General features: G+C 39.4%; 1 protein-coding gene across 1 annotated transcript in view; it reads left to right on the top strand.

The window, feature by feature from the left end:
* EGF (epidermal growth factor) overlaps window positions 1–21,182 on the top strand; it is a 104,695-nt gene that overhangs the window by 51,078 nt on the left and 32,435 nt on the right. Inside the window, 9 exon segments of the mRNA XM_027545434.1 lie at window positions 534–656; window positions 1,625–1,750; window positions 2,840–2,934; window positions 2,937–2,981; window positions 9,916–10,003; window positions 10,006–10,090; window positions 15,572–15,651; window positions 15,654–15,675; window positions 17,143–17,366. Coding sequence (XP_027401235.1) covers window positions 534–656; window positions 1,625–1,750; window positions 2,840–2,934; window positions 2,937–2,981; window positions 9,916–10,003; window positions 10,006–10,090; window positions 15,572–15,651; window positions 15,654–15,675; window positions 17,143–17,366 — 888 coding nt within the window.

The following is a 21,182-nucleotide window of genomic DNA, read 5'->3' as shown; positions in this document are numbered from 1 at the left end:
TTCTTATCTGTACTTGAGTCTTTTGTAAAATGAACTTTCTATCTGATTCTATTATCCTCATGATCTATTCTTACACACTACCAACTGTTTTAATTATTGTACCTTTATGATACATGTTGATATTTATTTACTGCCTCTCATTCTCTTCTTTCATCTAAAGATAGTCACACGATGTTTTAATTTTTCATACCCATATAATTTGTTTTCTAGGTGAACTTGAGAATCATTTGCCCAAATTCTATCTAAAATATTTTGGAATTTTGATGACTAATAACTTAAAAATAATGTTTGACAGAAAAGAAGCTTTGAGGAAACGAATCATTTTTCCAAAATCAGAAGTCTTTCATTAATTTGCTTTAGGTTTGGAATTATTTCTTTATTTTTATATCTCCATTACCATAGCAATTCATACATGTTCAGTCTTTATTTAAGTTACTCTTTTCAGGAGATCATTTTTTTGTTAGCAACCGATTTTACCAAATTTCCATAAATCTGATTTAACATTAATTTTGACCTTATTTTTCATTCATTAGAGTTAATTTCCTGCCCAAGAAATGTGTCTAAATGCAGTCATGACTGTGTTCTGACATCAGACCGTCCCATATGTTCCTGTCCTGAAGGCTCAGTGCTTGACACAGATGGAAAGACATGCAGTGGTAAGCTTGTTTACCTATTGTTTGAAAGCATTTATTTTCTAACTGACACCTAAAAATCACAACTACTGACAAAGGAAAACATATTTCCCAACATTATACATTGAAATATATTTACATAATGGATTAACATATGAATTTAACTAAGATTTCTGTTTGTTTCTTGTTTTTAGAGAGCATAGTGTAGTAGCTATAAGCCACAGCTTTGAAGCTAGACAGCTCTGAGGTAGGAGTATCAGTTCCTAGCAGTATTGTTTTGGACTAGTTACTTGCCTTCTTTTGTCTCAGCTTGCTCCTCTGTAGAGGTTAATGATACCTGCCTCCAGCATTAAACAAGATACTGGATATGGAGCGCTTGGCCTGTTCTATGTACCTATGACTGTCTCCCTACTTTCATCTTCATAGAGACTTTAGTATGTAGAGCGAAGGTTATAACTCAAAGTTAGCAGATGAGTTACGTGTAATTTTTTTTAAACAAAAAGGGCAAAAGAAGTCAAGAGTCCGAAAATGTGAGGGAGAAAAAATATGTTAATCAGTATTCTTGCCTGGAGAACCCTATGGACAGTGGAGTCTGGCAGGCTACCGTCCAGATAGTCTCAAAGAGTTGGACATGACTGAAGTGACTTAGCATACATGCCAGATTTAGACCAGCTGCCAAACTCATCAAAACATGCTACTTATTCCAGCCAGCTACCAGAGCACTTGTTCACAAACTCAGTGATAGATCAAGAAGGCAAGGGGCACTGGGAAGGTTTAACATTCACGATGTCAGGTTATAGGGAAATATAGAGTACAGTGACATTTTCCTCCTAATCTCTGAAAAATAAACTTGATTGTAACAGTATGAATGACAGTTACAATGGAAATGGTCTTAAAAATCAATGTATATTTGGTTCACCTCAATATTTTGAGGAAAAATTGGTGTATTCTTGAGTGGCATAGCATCATTACCAAGGAGCTGCTTTTTGTAGGCTGTTCATCACCTGATAATGGGGGATGTAGCCAGCCCTGCACCCCTCTCAGCCCCGTATCCTGGAAATGTGGCTGCCTTCCTGGGTATGACCTACAACTGGACAAAAAGAGCCATAGACCTTCAGGCTAGTGCTGTGAACATTCAAAAGTGCGTCTCTGGGAAAAGGTTATGTGAAAAACACCATTTAATTTAGAAAGTATTAAATTGCTTTTGGCTTCTGCATAGGCAGTTGAATTTTTTTTTTTTTGGAAATTGAAAACAGATCACATAAGTATAAATAACATAAGTTATCATTGTATAAATAATAATTGTGTGTTTGAGAAACATTTTAAAGTTAGTTAACATTAAGCAAAGATTTGCTATAATGTCAAGTATGGCATTTCAGTATATATGAAAGTCATAACCAGAATAAGAACAGTCTTAAAATGCTTTATAGTTAAGAGGCATTTAATAAATATTTGTTGATTGATATGATTTTCATCTCTCCAGTAAATGTAATAATCATAATACTTTGACAAGTTCTGTCCTTTCCATGACAAAATTAAAGTTGTGTGCTCCAGCTATGTTTTCATCTTCTAATATTACATCCCTCATGTCCTTCAATAGCCTTGGAAATCCTGGATTTATCCCAAATTGACATAATCTCTCCTGAGGTTCATTATGCCTGTAATCTGGGGTAACGTAAGTGATGAACCTGAAGAGCTTGCTTTACTCAGACTCCAATAGTCTTAACTTCTCAGTAATATAGCTAATGTGAGCTCTGAAATTATGAGGGATCTTAGTTATTAACTCACACAGTGTTACCTCCATTTGAAAAGCATCCAGTCCAGAGAAGGGAATTTATTTGGACATGAATCAATACAATCTAATAATATTAATGTTTCAATATGTGTGACTCAGGAGATTACAGCATAAGACTTGCATCATTTAGCTGAGATATTTGTTACTTAATACTGTGTCTTTCTAGAAGTAATTTGCATTTTAAAAGCAGATACATAGGGAGGAATCCGGTGATAAAATTCTGACCATATGTCAACTCATGAAAAAGGCAGTCTTTTTGCCTGTTTTAACGTACCACAGTGCTGGTGGGAAATGAAGAAAACAAGTACTGCAGGAGTTAAGGAAGAGGGCACAATGAATGGAAAGAGTCTGAAGGGCTTTGTGGGTTCCAAGGCTTATTTTAAATGTTGCCATATTCAAATTTGGTTATTAGGACCACCACCATTTTTGCTGTTTGCCAGTTCTCAAGACATTCGATACATGCATTTTGATGGAACAGATTATGGAACCCTGGTCTACCAACAAATAGGATAGGAATGGTTTTTGCCCTTGATCATGACCCTGTGGAAAATAAGGTATGGTTTTGCTACTTGAACAGACGTGGCTGTGCTTTAAGGACAGAATAGAGGATTTTTATCATAAAAGATAACTTGGGCTACTTGAAAATCTGCTACAAAGCTTGGAATGATTAGGCAAAGAAAAATTTAAATGGTCACTGAAACGTCACTTGAGAAAATTTTAAGGGTGATTCTGCTACCATAAGCTGTGTAGCTCAGTTGGTAAAGAATCTGCCTGCAATGCAGAAGACCCAGGTTTGATTCCTGGGTTGGGAATCTGCCCAGGAGAAGGAAATGGCAACCCAGTCCAGTATTCTTGCCTGGAGAATCCCATGGGCAGAGGAGCCTGGCGGGCTATAGTCCATGAGGTCACAAGAGTCAGACATGACTTAGCAACTAAACAAGCAACCAACCCTGGTCCTTGCTACGATTCGGCTTTAGGGATGATTTAAACAGAATCTGAGGTTTAGCTTCTTCTTTGGAGGTGAGAATGGGAAGCTAGCACAGTACCATATGCACTGGGGGAGTGCCACAAATTGGTTTCGATTTATTTATGTTTTGGGAGAAGTAGGAGTTTGGGATGCAGCATAGTAAGTACAGATTACTAATTTGCATTTAATACATGGCCTTAAGGGGAGGAGGGCTTTCCTGGTGGCTCAGATGGTAAAGAATATGCCTGCGATGCAGGAGACCCAGGTTCTATCCCTGGGTTGGGAAGATCCACTGAAGAAGGGAATGGCTACCCACTCCAGTATTCTTGCCTGGATAATTCCATGGACAGAGGAGCCTGGTGGGCTACAGTCCATGGAGTCACAAAGAGTCAGACATGACTGAGTGACTAACACACATAGGGAAGGAATTTGGTGACCTCCTGATCATGAAAATCAAGAAACATAAGTCTTATAGTCCACGTGTGAATGGCAATGTAGGATGTTATTTACATAATTTTACATGAAGTGTTTTTGTATAAACATTAGAATTTCTAAATTATCAACCCAATCAGCTATTTGGTCTTTAATTTCTTAGTTATCTTTGTGCTAGATGAGAATGTGCTTGAAATGACATGTTATAGTGTTTTTTTGAAAATTAATCACCCAATAATGATGAAGTTATATAGTTATTAACCTCCCTTCGTAATGATTTAGTATTCACAAGCAGAGACATTACTTTGCCAACAAAGGTCCATCTAGTCGAAGCTATGGTTTTTCTAGTGGTCGTGTATGGATGTGAGAGTTGGACTGTGAAGAAAGCTGAGTACCAAAGAATTGATGCTTTTGAACTGTGGTGTTGGAGAAGACTCTTGAGGGTCCCTTGGACTGCAAGGAGATCCAACCAGTCCATTCTAGAGGACATCGGTCCTGGGTGTTCTTTGAAAGGAATGATGCTAAAGCTGAAACTCCAGTACTTTGGCCACCTCATGTGAAGAGTTGACTCATTGGAAAAGACTCTGTTGCTGGGAGGGATTGGGGGCAGGAGGAGAAGGGGACGACAGAGGATGAGATGGCTGGATGGTATCACCAACTCGATGGACATGAGTCTGAGTGAACTCCGGGAGTTGGTGATGGACAGGGAGGCCTGGTGTGCTGCAATTCATGGGGTCGCAAAGAGTTGGACATGACTGAGGGACTGAACTGAACTGAACTGATAATGATTTAGTTATTACTAGATGGTGCTTTTGTTCCTAGAATTTTTAAATTTTGTGCTTCTACCTAGATGTCCATCAGCAGGTGAATGGATAAGAAAGCTGTGGTACATATACACAATGGAGTATTACTCAGCCATTAAAACAAATACATTTGAATCAGTTCTAATGAGGTGGATGAAACTGGAGCCTATTATACAGAGTGAAGTAAGCCAGAAAGAAAAACACCAACACAGTATACTAACGCATATATATGGAATTTAGAAAGATGGTAACACTAACCCTGTATACGAGGCAGCAAAAGAGACACAAATGTATAGAACAGTCTTTTGGACTCTGTGGGAGAGGGAGAGGGTGGGATGATTTGGGAGAATGGCATTGAAACATGTATAATATCATATATGAAACGAGTCGCCAGTCCAGGTTCAATGCAGGATACACAATGCTTGGGGCTGATGCACTGGGATGACCCAGAGGGATGGTACAGGAAGGGAGGAGGGAGGAGGGTTCAGGATGGGAACACATGTATACCTGTGGCGGATTCATGTTGATATATGGCAAAACCAATATAATATTGTAAAGTTAAAAAATAAAATAAATTAAAATAAAATATCTAAAAAAAAAATTTTATGCTTCTGTTTTTTTCTGATTTGAAGCATTCTAGTAAATGGCCAAAAGAGACAGAGTGAAGTAAATTGATTCTGTGTTTAATTGATATGGATTGGTGGCCAAATATAACTATTTTTGCAAATAGAAGTATTATAATTTAACACTAGCAAATAGTTATTTCTTTTCTATGAACTGAATCTATGTAACTCCATAGAAGAATTATATTAACAGGAAAAAAATTAATAGAATCAGTTTAAGACTCGTTTATTACCAAATTATTTTCCCACACAGCCAGTAATTTTTACAATGAGGTGAACAAGAAAACCTAAAATGAACTCTAAGTCATATGGCTTATGCATGTTTTTTAATTTCTCTGGTCAATGGTCCCATCTTCTTGCTTTTCAAACTGTGATCCTTGAACCAGTGACATCAATATGACCTGGAGTTTTTAGAACTGGAGATTCTCAGGCTCCACCCCTGACCACTGAGTCAGAATCTGAATTTTAACAAGATTCCCCTGATGATTCATGTACACATTTAAGCTGGTGAAGCAGAGCACTAGCAGAATTATTTTTTAATATAAGAAATACCCATTTTTGAATTATGGAATAGAACCTTTTCTATTTTATCCAGAAAGATGATAGCTCATTATTTAATAACTATGTTATGAATATTCTCATTATTGATGAGTTTGTATGCACTGGTCATAACAAACACCCTCTTCCAACAACACAAGAGAAGACTCTATACATGGACTTCACCAGATGGTCAACACCGAAATCAGATTGATTATATTCTTTGCAGCCAAAGATGGAGAAGCTCTATACAGTCAGCAAAAACAAGACCAGGAGCTGATTGTGGCTCAGACCATGAACTCCTTATTGTCAAATTCAGACTTAAATTGAAGAAGTAGGGAAAACCACTAGACCATTCAGGTATGACCTAAATCAAATCCCTTATGATTATACAGTGGAAGTGAGAAATAGATTTAAGGGCCTAGATCTGATAGATAGAGTGCCTGATGAACTATGGAATAAGGTTCGTGACATTGTACAGGAGACAGGGATCAAGACCATCCCCATGGAAAAGAAATGCAAAAAAGCAAAATGGTTGTCTGGGGAGGCCTTACAAACAGCTGTGAAAAGAAGAGAAGCAAAAAGCAAAGGAGAAAAGGAAATATATAAACATCTGAATGCAGAGTTCCAAAGAATAGCAAGAAGAGATATGAAAGCCTTCTTCAGTGATCAGTGCAAAGAAATAGAGGAAAACAACAGAATGGGAAAGACTAGGGATGTCTTCAAGAAAATCAGAAATACCAAAGGAATATTTCATGCAAAGATGGGCTCGATAAAGGACAGAAATGGTATGGACCCAAGAGAAGCAGAAGATATTAAGAAGAGATGGCAAGAATACACAGAAGAACTGTACAAAAAAGATCTTCACGACCCAGATAATCACGATGGTGTGATCACTGACCTAGAGCCAGACATCCTGGAATGTGAAGTCAAGTGGGCTTTAGAAAGCATCACTACGAACAAAGCTAGTGGAGGTGATAGAATTCCAGTTGAGCTATTCCAAATCCTGAAAGATGATGCTGTGAAAGTGTTGCACGCAATATGCCAGCAAATTTGGAAAACTCAGCAGTGGCCACAGGACTGGAAAAGGTCAGTTTTCATTCCAATCCCAAAGAAAGGCAATGCCAAAGAATGCTCAAACTACTGCACAATTGCACTCATCTCACACGCTAGTAAAGTAATGCTCAAAATTCTCCAAGCCAGGCTTCAGCAATATGTGAACCGTGAAATTTCTGATGTTCAAGCTGGTTTTAGAAAAGGCAGAGGAACCAGAGATCAAATTGCCAACATCCGCTAGATCATGGAAAAAGCAAGAGAGTTCCAGAAAAACATCTATTTCTGCTTTATTGACTATGCCAAAGCCTTTGACTGTGTGGATCACAATAAACTGTGGAAAATTCTGAAAGAGATGGGAATACCAGACCACCTGATCTGCCTCTTGAGAAATCTGTATGCAGGTCAGGAAGCAACAGTTACAACTGGACATGGAACAACAGGCTGGTTCCAAATAGGAAAAGGAGTACGTCAAGGCTGTATATTGTCACCCTGTTTATTTAACTTATATGCAGAGTACATCATGAGAAACGCTGGACTGGAAGAAGGACAAGCTGGAATCAAGATTGCCGGGAGAAATATCAATAACCTCAGATATGCAGAAGACACCACCCTTATGGCAGAAAGTGAAGAGGAACTCAAAAGCCTCTTGATGAAAGTGAAAGAGGAGAGTGAAAAAGTTGGCTTAAAGCTCAACATTCAGAAAATGAAGATCATGGCATCTGGTCCCACCACTTCATGGGAAATAGATGGGGAAACAGTGGAAATAGTGTCAGACTTTATTTTTTGGGGCTCCAAAATCACTGCAGATGGTGACTGCAGCCATGAAATTAAAAGACACTTACTCCTTGGAAGGAAAGTTATGACCAACCTAGATAGCATATTCAAAAGCAGAGACATTACTTTGCCAACAAAGGTCCGTCTAGTCAAGGCTGTGGTTTTTCCTGTGGTCATGTATGGATGTGAGAGTTAGAATGTGAAGAAGGCTAAGCGCCGAAGAATTGATGCTTTTGAACTGTGGTGTTGGAGAAGACTCTTGAGAGTCCCTTGGACTGCAAGGAGATCAGACCTGGGATTTCTTTGGAAGGAATGATGCTAAAGCTGAAACTCCAGTACTTTGGCCACCTCATGCAAAGAGTTGACTCATTGGAAAAGACTCTGTTGCTGGGAGGTATTGGGGGCAAGAGGAGAAGGGGATGACAGAGGAAGAGATGGCTGGATGGCATCACTGACTCGATGGATGTGAGTCTGAGTGAACTCTGGGAGTTGGTGATGGACAGGGAGGCCTGGTGTGCTGCGATTCATGGGGTCGCAAAGAGTCAGACACGACTGAGTGTCTGATCTGATCTGATCTGATCTGATTTTATGTATATATGTGTACTCACCGTTAATATTCTGCATATGCTATCATTAAATTGTCAGCCACTCATAGCAATTTTTTATTCTTGTACCTGTTTGATAGTCTGCATACTAAACTGAAAAGGCACTTTGTACTTGCAGGGTATGTTCTGTTGAACAAAATTGATTATGAGGTGGATGAAACTGGAGCCTATTATACAGAGTGAAGTAAGCCAGAAGGAAAAACACCAATACAGTATACTAACGCATATATATGGAATTTAGAAAGATGGTAACGAAAAAAAAAAAAAAAAAAAAAAAACCCAGACTCCTTGTCATCTCCTTTCACTACCTTGCAAACTGTTATACTTGCAATGATTTCTTTTTTTTTAATTAAAAAAAATAAATAAATAAAATAAAATGAAATTGTATATTGTTAGAGATGAAAGGAACTTTAGCAAATATCTCATCTGATTTTATCATTTTTATAGCTGAGAAAATTGAGATTAAATGACTTAACCATGCGCACTGTTATTGGAAATGTAAATTGGTACAACCACTGTGGAAAACAGTATGGAGAGTTCTCAATAAACTAAAAATAAACCCAGCAATATAACCCAACAATTCCACTCCTGGGTATATATCAGAAAAACACAAATGTACTAATTCAAAAAGATACAGGCACCCCAATGTTCATTGCAGCATTATTTACAATTGCCAAGATATGGAAGCAACTGAGTATCCATCGACCGATGAATGAATAAAGACATAGTATAAATATATAAAACAATGTAATACTAATAAGCCATAAAAAATGAAAATTTGCCATTTGCAACAACATGGATGGATATGGAGGGTTTTATGCTAAGTCAAATAAGCCAGACAGAGGAAGAAAAACACTATATGATATAACTTGTATGTGGAATCTAAAAAAATACAACAAACTAATGAATATAACAAAGAAGAAGCAAGCTCACAGATATAAAACAACAAACTAGTGATTACCAGTAGGGAGAGGGAAGTGGGGAGGGGCAATATAGGGGAAGGGAATTAAGAGGTTTAAACTATTATGTAGCATGTAAAATAAGCTATAGGATATACTGCACAACACAGGGAATAGAGCCAGTATTTTATAATAACTATAAATGGAACATAAACTTTAAAAATGGTGAATCACTATATTATATACATGCAACATATAATATCATACATCAGCTATACTTCAATTTAAAAAATATATAAATAAGTAAAATGATTTAACCAAGGTGATCAAACAAATAAATGCCAAACAGGGACATGAAGCCTTGTGCCCTGACTTGCAGTGGAGTGGAGTCCTGTGGATCAAGCCGTGGAAGATAAAGCTCAGCTTACAGCCCCCATCAAACTGCTCATCTTTGCTCCCTTTCAGGCTGTAGCAGCCATTAGAGTTTAAATATGAAGGCTTTGTTATTCACCAGTGATCAAAGATGAGCAAATTACCTGGAATATATATATATATATATATAAAATTAATGCACTTGATAGCATTATTCCCATTTTGCCAATAAGGAAGCTGAGCTTCTGAGACTCTGAATAATTTACCTAAGTTTATACACATCTGGGAAGCAGCAGAGAGAGAGTTCAGTTCTAGGTGCATCTATCTCCAAAGCCAAGCTCTGAATGATTATACTGTATGATACAAAGATTTACTAACTCTGTTTGTATATATTCCACGTTACATTTTTAAACATATCAGACTGTATGCCTGTGTTCTCTTTTGTTGATATACTTTGCCCATACAGTCCTGAAGTGGATAGAAAGAGCTAATATGGATGCTTCCCAGCGAGAAGGCTTATCGAGGAAGAAGTAGGTTTACCAGAAGGTCTTGCTGTTGACTGGATTGGCCATAAACTCTACTGGACAGACAGAGGGTATGTTTCCTCTTTTGTTGCTAAGTCACATGGCATGGGAATGATGGGATATGTAGTACAGTTGGCCTCATTCTTCACTTGGAAAACAGGAAGATATTGCTGGTCCCCTGACTGGCATCAGAGGAAGATGCCCCCAGTGCTGTCCACAGTCCCTTCCTCCGCTCCCCACCACCAAGCAGGACCTTCCTCCTTTCATCAAGATTGTATCTTTCACTAGGGTGAATGTTGAGGACCAAGAAAGCAGCATGTGTTTTTGCACTTTAGGGTGTTGTAATCAGAGAAATGCAAAGCCTGTCTGGATACAATCCGCACGCTTTTTCTGAGGATCTGCTATGGGTTAGCTGTTACCTAGGTGGCAGGGAAGATACACAGGAGCATGAGGAGCTCCATGTTTCCGGTCAGCTTAGTGTAACCAGGGAGACAAAGGGCATATACACAGGAAAAAGTAATGCAAACCCTTGGTCTGAATCTCAGTACAAAAAATGTCATAGGTCATGCATAAATAATTGCCAAATGAAGGTGGGTACTCCCAGAGGGGGCTCTGGAAGAGGCTTCGGGGATCAACTTCCCCTTCATTTTATGGGTTGCGGGGCAGGGGGAAACTAAGCCTCATAAAGCTAAGTGATTTATTCAAACCCACATGTTGGCTCTTTTAAATGAGTGTGAAGGAGGGAGCAAGTACTTCACACTGGAGTTGGGAGGAAAGTCTTCTTCATGAGGGAGAGATGGTGTGTTTTCTCTTTGCTGGGAGACAGCAGGACCAGAGAGAAGCTGTGGTGTGTCTGCCCTCTGGGCACACCGCTCTTGGGGCTGCAGGAAGCATTGCTGCACTTGAGTGTGTGTGTGTGTGTCCTGCGTGAGCCCCAGGAACAGTTGGGGTGGGGAGGAGGGAGAGAAAAGAAGTGGCTGCGTCTCTTGTGTTTGCTAATGAGAGTCCACTTCTTGCTTCTGAGTGAGAAAGAGCCAATCACAATACCTCACGGGAGAGTCTTAGAGACTCTAGGCTCTGGGACACTGTCTCAGAGGATCTTAAAGCTATGGAGGGACCTGGCGGCCAACTCAAACCTCTGGCACCTCCGCAACCACATTAAAGTAAAACAGAGAATGAGCTGGGATTTCACCTCAACCAGTGGTCCCAACACAGAGGAAGAAGTCCCAGGGAGTGGGTTTAAATGCTTCAGGGCAGGTTTTCCATGTCCCAGAAAATCTCTTTTGGCCTGGATAACCCATGGGAAACAAACGGGCTTTTAAAAATGAGCCAGATGTATGATGTGGTGCTCAGTTATGAATAATACGGTATTTCTGTCCAGACCGAGTATATTTTAATTAATTTGTTCACTTATTTGCTTATTCATTTAGCCATGCCTTCATCCCATTTCATTATTCTTTTTGTATTTATTCATTTATTGAATAATTGAAATGCACCAGATACTGCACTAAGAGCTTCGTATCCATATTGACACCCCAAAATATAAGTTTTCATATCCCCAACTTAAACATTAAAAAAATTGAGAATCAGAGAGGTAAAACAACTTTCCCAAGAAGCAGCCAGCAAGTATTGGATCTGGAATTTGAACTCAAGGGTGACCATTTCCGAAACTTTTTAATAATCTTAAAAATAATATGTTTTTAATAATCATAGGTACGTGCTGCCTCCAACAACCAGGGTTGATTAAACATGCTTGACCCAGAGTCCTATAACAAGTGAAAATCAACTTCAGTTGTAATAATGATAAAAATGATAATAATGGCCTTCTCTGTTTTGAACCTACTTAAAAGGACATTTAAAATGTTACCTGTGCATAATGACAGAGCTTGTACACGGCTGTTCTTGGAAACGTTGATCAGGACAGCAGATGTCAGCCACTTTTGGACTCTCTAAGGATGCTGGGTCTCCTCGCGTTTCTCACATCCTCATGGCACCTCTAATTGTACGTGTTTGATTAGTAGTACTGTAGTAACCACTGCCAAGGCAGTGCCTTCAGGAGATAGACAAGCACCACCCTATCAGACCTCAAATTCCCTAGTTCATTGACTTGAGTAATAACAAGCCCTTCTCAAGTCCTCTTCCCTCTAAAGGCAGCTGCTAAGAGAAAACCTTTAATTTGTCTGGAAATGAGAGGTTTATAGTTTGAAAACCTTGATATTAGCTAGAAATTTGATTTGTGGTATTAGATTATATAGTAACTCTTAACCAAGTAAAAAAAAAAAGCAGAATGGATGCTTATGGTTTATATTGGCTTAGGAGAAGACAGATTCATATTAACATCTAACTGTAGGAAGGAAGGAAGTTGGTAATTCCCCTGGCAATGTTATTATTTAGTGATAAGGGGTCCCGATTCTGATACTAAGATTCTTTACTAAGTCAGATCCTTAGTAAAAAGAATCAGGAAGAAAACAAAGTATCTGTTTGCTCATCTTTTTGAGTCGACAAAAACCACTATAAGGTAAGAAAATCACTCTTCTAGAATTCTGGATGGACAGCTCTTGCCCTGGAAACAGGATGGATTTAGGTCAGGGTCCCCAACCTTTTTGGTACCAAGGACCAGTTTCGTGGAAGACAATTTTTCCATGGACCAGGGGTGGAAGGATGCTTCTGGAATGATTCAAGTACATTACAGTTATTGTGCACTTTATTTCTATTACTATGAGATCAGCTCTGCCACAGATCATCAGGCAGTAGATCCTAAAGGTTGGGGACCTTTGGTTTAGAGGATCCCAGTGGTGGCATTGAGACCAATTAGATAACGACTCTAAAAAGAAAGATGTTCCACTCGATTGAGGGTTATGCTTGAACTCATGTGAACCCAAATGTTCGTCCTTGTCTTTGCTTTCTCATGACCAACACTGGAATTCAAGATATGCTTTCTGGCTGAATCAAGCAGAAGTGTGTTTTGGGTGACCCCCTTGGGGAGTTTTGAGAGCAAATACCAGCCGTCCTGCCTGAGACAGCTCCAGAGTCAGGAGCTTACATCTGTATCAATTCTCACCCCCTCACTCCTGCTCAAAATAGTGAGAATTTAGAGATGATAAAACAATGAGATCAGAACTGACAGCTGTGTCTCCTCTGGTCACAAGCAAGCGGCTTCAGAATTCCTTGCCTCCTACCCAGGGCACAGGCACAGTGACAGCTGGGACTGAGTGAAGTTGACACATTGAGTTCAAAAATGCCTTCTGCCTAGCAGTGCCCTTCCTACAACCCCTTCATCTAGGAATAAAGTGGCACTGCAGTACAAATAATTTCCAACTATCCACTGCTCTAAGCTGATAGTTTGCAAAGCGTACTTGCCCCAGCCCAGGCCCTGAGCCAGTGTTATCTTTGTCTCCCTCTTGCATATGGCATGTGAGGAAGAAGAAATCAAGCCCCTTCCCCTGTCTAGAAAGGGCACTCGAGCAAGCCCCCTGGAGAAGATCTCCTTAGCGTTTGTTCTGTAGGACAGGGAGGAGGGAATGATCCTGCCCTGTGTTTCTGGGCAGGTCTGTTGTGTGCACACACTGCCCGGAAGAACAAGGGCTAGGCCTTTCCAGATGCTTATTGAATGAAATATAGCTGTACTTTCTAGGTTGCAGTGGGGAAACTGGGCAAGCAGGCCTCACATGGAAGGGAAGGGAGGTTCTTTTTTATCCCTTCTGTTTGTGATCCTGCCTGTTCCAGGGAGCTGCTGGGGCTCATGGTGCCCTCCAAGCCATGGCCCTGAATCTGCCAGCTGCATTCTTTTTTGTTTGCTTGTTTTCTTTATTTTTAATTGTAGAATAATTGCTTTACAATGTTGCATAGGTTTCTGCCACACAACAGCATGAATCAGCCATACATGTACACATGTCCCTTCCCTCTTGAAATTCCCTCCCACCTGCCACCCTATCCCACCCTTTGAGGTTGTCACAGAGCACCAGGCTGAGCTCCCTCTGCTATATAGCAATATCCCACTAGCTAGCTATTTTACACATGTTAATGATGTTGAAGCTGAAACTCCAATACTTTGGCCACCTGATGCGAAGGGCTGACTCATTTGAAAAGACCCTGATGCTGGGAAAGATTGAGGGCAGAAGGAGAAGGGGGCGACAGAGGATGAGATGGTTTGATGGCATCACCGACTCAATGGACATGGGTTTGGGTGGACTCCGGGAGTTGGTGATGGACAGCGAGGCCTGGCCTGCTGTGGTCCATGGGGTCACCAAGAGTCAGACACGACTGAGCGGCTGAACTGAACTGAATGTATACATGTCAATGTCCCTCTCTTGATTTGGCCCACCCTCTCCTTCCCCCTCTTTGCCCACAAGTCTGTTCCCTGTGTCTGTGTCTCTGTTCTTCCCCTGCATATAGGTTCGTCAGTACCATCTTTCTAGATTCCATATATATGCACAAATATACGATATTTGGGCTTCCTTGCTGGCTCAGATGGTAAAGAATCTGCCTGCAGTGCGGGAGGCTTGGGTTTGATCCCTGGATTGGAAAGATCCCCTGAAAAAGGGAATGGCAACCCACTCCAGTATTCTTGCCTGGAGAATCCCCATGAGCAGAGGAGCCTAGCGTGCTGCAGTCCATGGGGTTGCAAAAAATCAGACACAACTGAGCGACTAAGCACAACGTACGATATCTGTTTTTTTCTTTCTGACTTACTTCCCTCTGTGTCAGTTGCATTCTTACACATTCCGTAATATAATTCCCTCTTTCTCTTTTTCTCTTCCCTCCTGGCCTCCCTCCTGGCCCCCTCCCTCCCCCTCACTCTTCTGTGGATCTTTAAGCTCTTTAAGGACAGAGCTGGGTTTTGTATACTATTGTGTCTCCAATGCTTAGGGCAATCCCTGGCACACATTAGGTGCTTCGTAAATATTTATTTGATAATAGAGATTTGTTTGGCAAATGGAAAAACTTAGAAAACAGAAGTTTTCTCCCCAGCCAGATTCCAAAGAGTTGTTATCATTTTTTAATGTGAAGGGTAGCAAATAATATTTCAATTCTCCCATTTGTCTTAGAATCACACGGAAGAAAATTAAAGTCAATATAACACTCCCCTACCCGTCCTTGTGTTGGCTGACTCTGTGGCCCTGAGAGATCTGCTCTCCCTGCTCCCTAGGGTCTGTGGCCAGAGGCTGGTGGTTCCTCTGGCTCTTACTGGTTTCAGCAGGAGCTGGGAAGTTGTAAAGAGAAGGGAATGGTGGTATTTATTTAAACATCCTGACTTTAACACTGTCGGGCCACTGACATAGCCCCTCTTACCTTACCTTTCACTGCGTATTTTAATAAAGTGGGTTAAATATTGAGAAACTAATTAAAACATTGTGTCTAAAAAAACAAAAAAAACAAACCAGACTATGAGAGTGTTTCTCCTGACTCGTGCGTGAGAATGTGTATGTGCTTGTGCGCGTGTGTGATAGGGTAGTTTAGAATGCCTATTTTGCTCTTCAGTAAGCAACAGGGAAAGTATTTTTGTTTAAAAAGTAAAGTTGGTGTAACAAGCCCCTTTACATGCATTTTAGGAAATCTCTCATTGAAGGGAGTGATTTAAATGGAAAGTATTGTGAAATAATCATTAAGGAGGGCATCTCTCAGCCACGAGGAATGCTGTTCATCCAATGGCCAAGTAAGTAATTGTGAAACTAAGGCCCTTTTTTTGCAGAGATCATAGAACACTTCATGTTTGATGTGCTAGTGTCCAAAATTTGTCTTAAGATCTCAGGTAATCAGTGGAATCAGAAACCAAGAAAATCCATGAGATGTGTTCAAGTGTTTGGAAATTATATGGCTAGCGTGACTTCCTCCTCCTTTTAATGTCTTTTGATTTACTTTTCTTGTATAAAATTTTATTGTTTAGAAAACCCTTCATTTTAAGCAAATTCAATTTCTTTTTGAAAAGAAATGGGTGTGATTCATTAATCAATGAGGCATAAGCCCACTACACTCTGTACTTTCTTTAAAAACTATACTATTCCCTGAGAGGATGATATTTGGATTGCATGGCTTATGAATTCTCTTCAGAAAAATCATGAGTTGCAGTGATAGGTCAGTCCTAGATTTAGAGAATAGGAAAGAGAAATTGTGAAAGGTTAGAAGGCTCTGGGTGTTAATTGTGCTGCTGCTGCTACTGCTGCTAAGTCGCTTCAGTCGTGTCCGACTCTGTGCGACCCCGTAGACAGCAGCCCACCAGGCTCCCCCGTCCCTGGGATTCTCCAGGCAAGAACACTGGAGTGGGTTGCCATTTCCTTCTCCAATGCAAGAAAGTGAAAAGTGAAAGTCGCTCAATTGTGCCCGACTCTTAGCGACCCCATGGACTGCAGCCCACCAGGCTCCTCCTTCCATGGGATTTTCCAGGCAAGAGTACAGGAGTGGGGTGCCATTGGTTTATGTTTAGAGAATTAAGAGAATAAACAATCCTTCCTAGTTAAAAAATTGAAGATAAAAACCAACACTATTTTATCTATAATGAGAATGTTATGATGGTCTATAGAAAATAGTAAACTGATAGAAAATAGATCATTAATTTGGAGCTAGCCATGTGATTAGAACAGTGAAAAGATATTGAACCATATTGAACTCAAAAAACTCTCAGCACCTGACTCACAGAACTTAAAACTGACCAAGCTAACCAAGTTTATCATATAAAACTGGATGATCGATAAATATGCTCTTCCCTTTATGTTGTCACTTTGCATAACCAGTGAATTTTACATATGTATAGCCAAGGGATAGACTAGCAAGATTCCATTGTCTTTTGCAATGTAAAATACTAATAAGAATATGCACTCAAAAACTTTTGATGTATTTGTGTATTTGTAATATACAATATACTACATTTTAAAAAATGAGTAATTCCTCTTTATCTAATTATCAGAGCTTAAATTCAGCATTTTCGGTCCAAGTTGTTGTACATAGAGAAGATGATTTTTTGATTTTGAAAATCGTTTGTCCAGCATGCAGTGCCATGTTTTCTGTATTCCTTGATGTACCACTTTAGTTTATCCTAAAGTGATTTACATTGATGTTTTTAATAATAAAAGAGTAAAAGAATTTTTTTCCTTGCAAATTTTGTTATATGTTTTCTTGATTAAAGGAGATTATTCTGGACTGATATAGGAATTAATCCACGAATTGAAAGTTCTTCTCTTCAAGGCAGTGGCCGACTGGTTATAGCTAGCTCGGATCTAGTCTGGCACAGTGGAATAGCAGTTGATTACTTAACTGACAAGTTGTATTGGTGCGATGCCAAGCAGTCTGTGATTGAAATGTCCAATCTGGATGGCTCAAAATGCCAAAGACTTCCCCAGAAGGATGTAGGTAAGGCTTTGATTATCTTTTTGCCAGTATGCATGCATGCATGCTAAGTCACTTCAGTTGTATTTGACTCTGCATCCCCATGGACTCCTCTGCCCACCAGGCTCCTCTGCCCATGGGATTCTCCAGGCAAGAATACTGGAGTGGGTTGCTATGCCCTCCTCCAGGGGATTTTTCTGACCCAGGGATAGAACCTGTGTCTCCTGTGGCTTCTGCATGACAGGTGGATTCTTCACCACTGAGCCACCAGGGAAGCCCTGGTAAAGCTTTGGAATGGGTTATTTCTTTAACTTGATTGAGTGTTGATGAATGTTAACACCCACACACACACACACTCACACACACACTCACATACACTCACCACCCCCTCCCCCTCCCCATACACATACCCTTAAACACATGGTGAGAAAGGAATAGAAACAAACAGGCTAACAGATTTCTCCAGGGGCTTATAAGCTATGAAGATTATTTGAACACTGGAATATTAGATTAAAAAACAGTGCTGCGTTATCATTTCTCTTTGCCAAGATTTCTTAAAAGCAGATTGAAAATATTAAATACTTAAAAGTTTCTTAAGAAATTGTTCAGCTGTTATCATTTCTCATGTTTTATAAAATGTCATTTTCACAAGTGATAACATTCCCTTTAGCCATTCTGTACAAAGATTAATAAATTTTCCCTTCTATTATATTTTCAGATTTTACATAGGATGTCATGTATTTCCATAAATAATTTTGAAACACTGTAGATTATGCTATCTGTTAGAAGTACAGATGGTTATGAGATGATGTAACAGTGGGGGATTCATTTTGACAGTATTTGAACTGGACCATGTGGTAAATAAATGCTGATAAAACATTATCATTTGAAATAAGGCTGCAAAATTTGGTCTTTGTATATATTTGGTCTTTGTAGTCTTGCCAGAATATGTTAACTGAAATTCATTCTGAACGTACTGGAGAGCCATTGCATAATTCTTGAGCAGGAACTGTATCTGATAAAATTGGTATATCAGGACAGCCACTTAGGTAACAAGGGTTGGATTGGAATTTGGAGAGAACAGAATGAGTTAGGAGGTTACAACAGTTGTTCAGGCAACAGTTAATAAAAGCCTGAACTAGAACATTGCCATTTAAAAGTAGAATGGAGGATTAGAGTGTTAAGGAAAAAAAAAAACCACTGGGAATGAAAAACAGAAGATTTAGTAACAGATTGGATGCCAGAATAAAGGCCAGGGAGATGTTAAAGATGCTTCAGGAATTTAGAAACTGGTTGGTTGAGAAGATGAGAAAACACGGTCTCTCTCTACTAGGAAAGAGCTAACAAAACTAATAATTTGTATAAGGTATTAATTTTTCCCTTTGATAATGAATTTCTAAATTTATATTAGAGTACTCTTGCCTGGAAAATCCCATGGATGGAGGAGCCTGACAGGCTGCAGACCACGGGGTCGCTAAGAGTCAGACACGACTGAGCAACTTCACTTTCACTTTTCTCTTACATGCATTGGAGAAGGAAATGGCAACCCACTCCAGTGTTCTTGCCTGGAGAATCCCAGGGACGGGGGAGCCTGGTGGTCTGCCGTCTATGGGGTCACACAGAGTCGGACATGACTGAAGCGACTTAGCATTAGCATTATACATTAAACAGATCAAGATAAATATAATTAAAAATTCTACCTACTTCCAAGCTTCTTAAAAATGGACATACTTCACATGTCTGTAATCATAGGCTTTATCATCCATGCGCCCAACAGATGTTTATAGAATCTTGTAGGAAGTAGAGATACACTGGAGGGTACAGTATGGTTCCTGTGAAGTCACCGAGTCTAGTCAGGAGCCACACATTGTTAAAAAATGAATCTCCCAAATAAGTGTAAATTTATAGCTTTGGTATATAAAGGGATTTGAAAATTCCCTACTAGAATGTAAAGACACCATATTCTAAGCCAAAAAGTATAGCAGATATTTTATAAATAATTTTCATTGCTCTACTTTATGACCAACGCAACTTCCTATTAAATACATTCACAAATACAAATTGGTATGAAAATATCTAAATAACCACCTGCCGGTTTTTAAATGGTAGCATCTCAATGACCAATTCAGGGTTTTTCATTTAAAGATTGAAGGAATTCATTCTTAATTTAACACACAATTGCGGCTCTCCTGTAGACAAAAAATAAGAGATATTATATGTAGTTTGGGGTTTGTGGTGAAAAACTATAGCTAATTCTGACACATACTACAACATAGGTGAATCTTGAGGTTGTTTATTTGCTAAGTCATGTCCAACTCTTGCAACCCCATGGACTGTAGCCCGCCAGGCTCCTCTGCCCATAGGATTCTTCAGGCAAGAATACTGGAGTGGGCTGCCATTTCCACGGGGACGTTTGGCTAAATGAAATAAGCCAGTTACAAAAGACAAATATTGTTAACTTAAGGTATTTATTGAATAGAATAGTCACACTTACAGAAACAGAAAGTAACATAGGGTTTGCAAAGGACTGGCTGGGCAGGGACTGAGAAGTTGTTTAATGAGGATAGATTTTCAGTTTTGCAAGATTAAAAAAAATTTCTGGAAATTGGTTGTACAGCAATGTGAATGTATTTTACACTACAGAAACTGTGGGTTATCTTAGGCTTAGAGGGTAAATTTTGTGTTAGGTATTTTTTTTAATCTCAGTAAGCAAAACAAAACAAAAGTTATGTAAAAAGTTCCCTTCCTGCATTAATGGCTTTATTTGGAACAAAGGCTAGATACCAAAATGAATCTTAAGGGCCCCCATCAATAATGATGGGCGCAGACTCATTTCACCAGGACTAATCATTTGAGTTTGCTGCCACTAGAGGGAGACATTCATCCTAGTCCACCAAATCCGTTGCTCATTTGCGAAAACGACTGGCCTGGGAAATGTGACTGGATGTGCAGTGATACAAAGCTTCCAAACTTAGGGGCTCTTAGCCATAGCCTCTAAACACTTGAGATAGTATATTAAAACATCTCTCAGCTTACTAAACACTGGAATATTTTATCAGAGCAGTTTCAGTGGCGTGGAGAGGTGGGTTTAGTTGAGGTAAGATGGGAAGACCCACTTGGGGGTTGATTAGAGCCATGAATATGGAAGCAGCAGATAATAAATGACTTCCAAAGAACCTGGCTGCAAAGGGTAGGAGAGAGAGGAAAAGAAGAGAGGTCAAGGGGATGAGGGAATTAAGATGGAGAGACCTGGAGATATTAATCAGCTAAAGGAAAGAAGCTGGAGAGATGAAGAGAATGAATAAACGAAAGGGGTAATTGACAGAACAAGGTCCTAGAGTAGGAAAGGAGGTAGGGGTTTGATGCATGGAAATGTGCTGGAGATGGGAATTTGAGGAGACTGTTATTCAGTTACCTTAGATTTTTAAAAAATTTTACAAAAACCTGTGAATTTAGTCTACTACTTATTACTGCCATTCAAAAGACAAGGAACCTAAAAAAAATTTTTTTTAAAGAAAATAAAAATGCCTTATTACTTTATATTACTTTTGGTAAACCATATCTTCCCATTTCAGCTCCAGTGAAGAGTCAAAATACTGCTCACAATATTGCAAAGGGAAAGTTGGCTTCCAATTGGTACTAACTTAGCTTAAGAAGAACGTATTTTTGCAGGGTAGGCAGATATATAGTCATAACAGCAACTTGTTCTTTATTAAAAAGAGTTCCAATTCTAAATCACTACTGGTCATTATGTAAATCAGTAAAAATAAAAAAATTCTGAAAAAAAAAAAGACAAGGAACTTAAGACAAAGAGGAGGAAAATAACTTACCCAGTCAAGC

This window comes from Bos indicus x Bos taurus, chromosome 6, assembly GCF_003369695.1.
Source record: "Bos indicus x Bos taurus breed Angus x Brahman F1 hybrid chromosome 6, Bos_hybrid_MaternalHap_v2.0, whole genome shotgun sequence".
Taxonomy (NCBI): Eukaryota; Metazoa; Chordata; class Mammalia; order Artiodactyla; family Bovidae; genus Bos; species Bos indicus x Bos taurus.
Note: the sequence above shows the minus strand (reverse complement) of the source record. Positions and strands in the feature narration are given on the sequence as shown.